The sequence below is a fragment of the Apium graveolens genome, chromosome 7 (assembly GCF_009905375.1).
Source record: "Apium graveolens cultivar Ventura chromosome 7, ASM990537v1, whole genome shotgun sequence".
Classification (NCBI taxonomy): domain Eukaryota; kingdom Viridiplantae; phylum Streptophyta; class Magnoliopsida; order Apiales; family Apiaceae; genus Apium; species Apium graveolens.
This window is the reverse complement of record NC_133653.1, coordinates 112141944-112147846: the sequence shown is the minus strand read 5'-3', so window position 1 is coordinate 112147846 and position 5903 is coordinate 112141944. Positions and strand designations below refer to the sequence as shown.

General features: G+C 31.1%; 1 protein-coding gene across 1 annotated transcript; it reads left to right on the top strand.

Moving 5' to 3' along the window:
- Window positions 1-1160: 1160 nt before the first annotated feature.
- Window positions 1161-5517, top strand: LOC141675248 (uncharacterized). The gene is made up of 3 exons (XM_074481959.1): window positions 1161-1316; window positions 1429-1494; window positions 5205-5517. Exons 1-3 carry the CDS (start codon window positions 1269-1271, stop codon window positions 5250-5252), a joined length of 162 nt encoding a protein of 53 aa, XP_074338060.1. The 5' UTR covers window positions 1161-1268; the 3' UTR covers window positions 5253-5517.
- The last annotated feature ends 386 nt before the right edge of the window (window positions 5518-5903 follow it).

The following is a 5903-nucleotide window of genomic DNA, read 5'->3' as shown; positions in this document are numbered from 1 at the left end:
TTTTCTCTTGCTGATACCACCTAGACTGGTAGTATACAGATGATTAGCAGGTTTATGAAATAATTATAAAAATAAGCACGTCTTAGACATTCATAGGAGTCATGCATATAGCTATCTCGGGCACACAATTTTTACAACCTCGTTGTATTTAGTGTTAAGCTAAGAATTGAGAAGTGCAGCCAGCAACAAGCTTAAATTGCTTTTATGCTCTTATTGCATGTTCTTATTCTTGATGATGAGCTTGAGGAGAGTTGGAGAATAGGCAAAGGCTCTAATATGCTTTCTGCCATTCATCTCCCTCTGAAAGAATGCCTCCGAGAAGGAAGGTGCTCTAACCAAATAGCCAAATCCCCTGAGGAACCATTTTCATAAGATGCAGCTGGTGTTTAGGTTCAAAACCTCCACAGTCATCCAAACTCCACAATTTAGATTACAGAATACATTAAGACCATTGATACTTGCCAGTTCATTCAAGTAGAGTGTTTTAAAATTTGTCTATGAATAACAAAGCCTGTTTCATTTTTCTTGGACCAGACACTAAAACAATACTTTACGTCCCATATATTTTGTTATAACAATTCATATTTATAACAATTTATTGTAAACAAATTTAAAATATCCATTTAGCAAAATAAATAAATAAATACATCCACATGTAAGGCTCCGTTTGGTATTGTTGTTGCAGACAGTTATAACAACTTTTGCTAAAAAGCTGTCAGAAAGGTGTTTGGTAAATTCTAAAAGCTGCTGTCAGGAAAAGCGCTTTTGAAAATATTATTTTTATATATTATATCTCAAAATATGTATAAATTAAAAATAATTACCAAACAGTCATCTAATTTTCTTGACAACACTTTTTCATTTTCCTGACAGCACTTTTTTCACCAACACTTTTTCTCAGAGCACAGCAATTTTCAACAGCACTCCCAAATAGAGCCCAAGTCCTATGTTATCGCGCACACAAACCCGGCACCACACCTGTCATGAATTTTTAAAACTTGGGACTAGGGGATCAAGTATCTTTTATCACCTTTCATTATTTATTTTTTTCAAGTAAAGAAGCTTCTATTTTTTTTTAAAATACAAAAAAGAGGAGGCTCTTGGATTTTGAACTAAAGAAACTGGACCAGACTCTATTTTCATTTTGGGCCTCTTCATAGTAAGATAGTTCTTGAATTGCCCAAGTCATTTAGTTTTAGGTCTTCAAGGTGAGAGCTTTTTTGATTATTATTTGGAGTTTAACTCTCTCTCTCTCTCTCTCAACTCCAATGGCGCCTCCACCAGGACCTTATTCAGGAACCAGCACCCTCGCTTTGGTAATTTTCCCCTTTGTTTATTTGTATAATTATTGTAACGGGTCAGTTTAATTTGTGAATTTGTTTGATGGGTTAGTGTATTTTGATGTTTATTTATGTGTATATATATTAGGTGGCTCGTGTTTCTGCCTTTTCATTTGGACTGGTTTATGGAAGCATGAAGCTCAAGTATCTTAAGGTATTTTTGATCATCTTGTTTGATTCTGATTCCATTTAATTTATGGGTTTATAATTTTTTCATTTTGGGATTTACGTGCTTGCTGCTTGATTCTAAGCTTTACAATCCTTGTAATTTGAAGTTTCGATTTTTGATTGCATTTTTTGTTTTTCTTATCCTGATTGATGTATATTATTAAGTGTGGCGTATTTATCTTGGTAGTGGCATGCATACACGCAAACTCGGATGTTGCATAATTTTACCTTGTTTAGGACGTGTGCTCTAGTAGTGCAGATTTGTACTGTCCTGGCAAGTATTGGTTACTAGTTGACGTGATTCACCTGTTATAATGTACAGATGTATCTCAAAATGAATTACACATGTTGTTTAAAAGCTATTTAGCTACTGTATAATTTTTATTATGCTTTAAGAATAAGACATATGTATGTAATAACTTTAAAAAACTTTTATTAATTAAATTTGATCACAATTAAGATATGCAATGACATTGTTTCAAGTTAAGGATTACACAATTCAAAATTGAAAGAAATACATAAACAAAAGTATTTTTTCGTTTTGTAAGCATACTCTTCTTCTAGAACATTTTGAAATTGGTCTTCACAATCATTTAGTTCCAATTCTTAAAATTAAAATTGACAGCCACAAAACTAAGTCAAATTTGGTACATCTCCTAAAAATGTGTGTGTTAGAAGCTCTAAGTGATGTAGGACCGATTTGGTTATGATGATATATTATAATAAAAATAACGTGAAGATAAACATGGGTTTAACCGCAACAAATCCCCGATCCCATGGGTTTCTTTAATCGCAAAAGGGTGATAAAGTATGGATCACTAGTTTACTTCCCATGAATAAATACTCATTTAGGTTCAATAATTTAAAGATCAAATAAATACTACATATTTGATAAAGTACCAGACGAATAATGTCTTCAGTCTACACCTTACATGATTAAACTATTTACTAATAAATATATTTTATTGGAACTTCCATTCCTCATCACTGAGCGTTTATTAGGCTGGAATTTTCGAAACGAAAGCACAGATTCGAGGCTTGACAGAGAACTTAGCCGCTTCTTCAACATTTGTGATTCAGATATTTCCGTCTCAAGTGTTGTGGAGTGTGTGCTTACAATATTTGGGAGTTAAAAGTAGCATACTTCAAACGGGTTAAATCTCAAAATGGTCACTAAACTGAAAGTCATATATCAAAAAACTCACTCTAGTTATCGGGGTCTCATTTGTACCATTCTAGTTGAGAGTAATGACATCACCGTTAGTCAAGCTAGTTGACTGTTAGTCATGATTAATTGACTTGACGGAAATCATTTTATCATTGACACCATTTATAGCTGGATAGACTTGTAACACCTGGCATGTCATGTGGAGTTCAAATAAGCTAACCTAATATCGAATTACTGCACTTAGTTATACATACATACATACGTAGATTCATAAATTAAGTTTGAATTTTGAACACGGGGAAGAAGATGAAATTCCCGGGCCTCGCATATTATTATTCGAGAACCTAAGCCACATGAGCAACTCGAATATGAATACAAGCTTCTCAATGTGAGCCATCAGTACTTTTTTCTTTATCGTCCATCATGGAACCCAAGCTGCTTGTATTAATGGAACTTTAATTATCCAAACATTTCCAACTACTTTATCTTTCGGATGATCTCAGATAGCACAAATTATCGTCCAATCATGAACTTATCTTTAAGTTTCGAGTTCCAGTTTTCTATTTAATTTTCATTTTTAGATTAAAAATGTACTTCTCATTTTTCTTAAAAGATTAATTTTATAAATTTAAAAGTACTAAGATTTTGTATTTCAAATATAAAATTTGAAATATGCGTCCCTAATATCTTTTTAATTATTTTGTTATGTCTTTTCAAGAAAAAATGAATTTTCATTTTAACATTAAAAAATTGTTTACTTTTAAAATGAAATTTATACCTTTTTTATATATTTTTAAAAGAAAGATATATATTTAAAAAGAAAACTTTTATTGAATATGAAATTTGAACATTTTTAATAGTATAAAATAATAGTTGTTTTATAATGATTCTGTTTAGCAAATTTTATGACTAATTTTAAAAAATTTGGACGAAAGCTTTTGATTGAAAACAAAGAAACTGTCAAAAAAACAAAGAAACTTATTTGATTAAATATTGAAAACTGTTTTGTAGTGCCGGGCAACATAAAACCATCCACTTGTGTTGCAGGTGCTTTCGAGATGTTACTTTCGTTAAGTCGACCCATTTTCCATCAAGTCAACCAAGCTAACTATCGGGGTTGTCATTACTCTCAATTAGAGTGGTGCATATGAGTCCCCGATAATTAGAGTGATTTTTTTTGATATATGACCTTTACTTTGATGACAATTTTGAGATTTAACCCTACTAGCTTAAATCCCGTGCGATGAACGGGTTCTCGTTAATATTTTAATTTTTTATTTATTCCTCATATTATAATTTTAAAATATTTATATATATATATAATAATAATATTAAATTTATAAAAAAATAATAGAATAACACGTGGTCGTAGTTTAGTAGGATAAATATACTATATCTAGTAGTTCAACAATTTAGTAGTTTAACGGATATATAACGCTATTTTTTTTTTTTGAATAATAGGATAAGTTGTGATTGTAGTTTAGTAGGAGAAGTAGAGTATGTGTGTAGTAGTTTAATAATTTAGTAGTTTAGCTGATATATAACCCTATTTATTTATTTTTTTAATAACCAAAATTAGGGGATAACCGTTGAATCAAATTATACCCCATTCCGGTTATTATAGTATAGTATAGATTTCAAACTCAAAATAATATGTTTCTATGTGTAATGAATAACTTCCCTTTGCAGTAAAAACAACAAAAAAACAAACACTAATCACACTAATTTCACTTTTTCACAAATTAAAATTATAGCCTCTTGGGTCTCACTTTCTCTGAACTCCCTCGCCTCCACCGGGATGACAAACATATTGCTTTTGTAGTCGAAGAGAGTACTTACCATACTAGATCATTTAAATCTACAGCCTTTGCAACACTGTTTCCCTTACTTGATCATTTAAATTTGTACAACGGTTATTAGGCCTTTTATACTAATTACAATTCTAAAAAAAGAAATAATTATGCCAGAAAGTGTGCCTAAATGTTTTGTTATTCAATTTGAAATGCACATCTTTCAGTATTTCTGTATGCGAGTTAAGCCACCATACTTGTACTTGCTGTGCTGCTAGCTGCCTATTGTTAAGACAAGCATACATATATTCATGCACATTAAAGCCAGATGTATTATTCTATGTGATTGAGTTACTGAATTAAATATGCCATCACTTCCTCCTCGATGTTGTATATGAACTTTCAAAATAAATTCGGTAGCCAAACACCGAAAAAAAAGATAAAGTATTTCAATTATTTTAGTCGTGTTACAGATTTTTTTTGTTGCTAAATTACTTGCGTTACTTGCATTAGAGATTTTTTTGCTACTAGTTTAATAGACTATTTTACTTCGGAATCTTAGTTTCAGCTTCCTATTTGTCAACATACTTAACGAACTTTAGGCAGTTAATATTAAGTATCAGTTGGAATTTTCGGACAAGATTGAGGCTATATTAGCTCCTTATAAAATGAGATGGAATAGATTTCACATGTAAAGGTTTGCTTGACTATTGATATGAATTTCTGTTCCTTCACCAGGCAAAAGCCAAGTCTCAACAGAAAGCTGCGGCCAAGGCTGGCCACTGAAAGATAAGGGTCTGTCTTCACAAATTATTCTAGAGAATTAACTTATAATGATAGAAACCTTTTTATATCATTTTGTGCGAACGTTGTACGCTGTGAGTCTGTATCAGTTCAGTTTTGCATCATTGTTATGGCTTTAACCATTTTGTCCATGGTTCAGATTCCTCTTTTGGATATTGAGAAGTTGAATGATGGACAATCTGCAATAAATAATCTGTCATAATATGTACATGTTTAAGTACATGCTTTCACCTGGGATTTAGTTTCATTGTTTGCCTAAATATCTTTGGTTTAACAAATTACTTTGAGCATGTTATTTAATTCAAACTTCTAGAGTATGCTTAATTATTCCAAGTTCTAATAGGATGATTTATAACCTCATTTGGTATGTGGAAGATTTTAGTTTTGATATGTGATGGATATAATCATACAAATCTTATTTGGCAGTGTCAGAATTAACTGAATTTTCCAGATTGTTTTACAACAAAAATTAAATCTAGGGTTAATGCGTCCTTGAATTTTAATGTTCAATTCCAATGAGTTTTAGAAATATATGTAACTTGAGTATCTACTGGCGTAAAATAAAACAATAAAACAACGTTTCTTCTAATTATCAAATTTTCAACATTTTTTGTTTGTTTGACTAATATTACA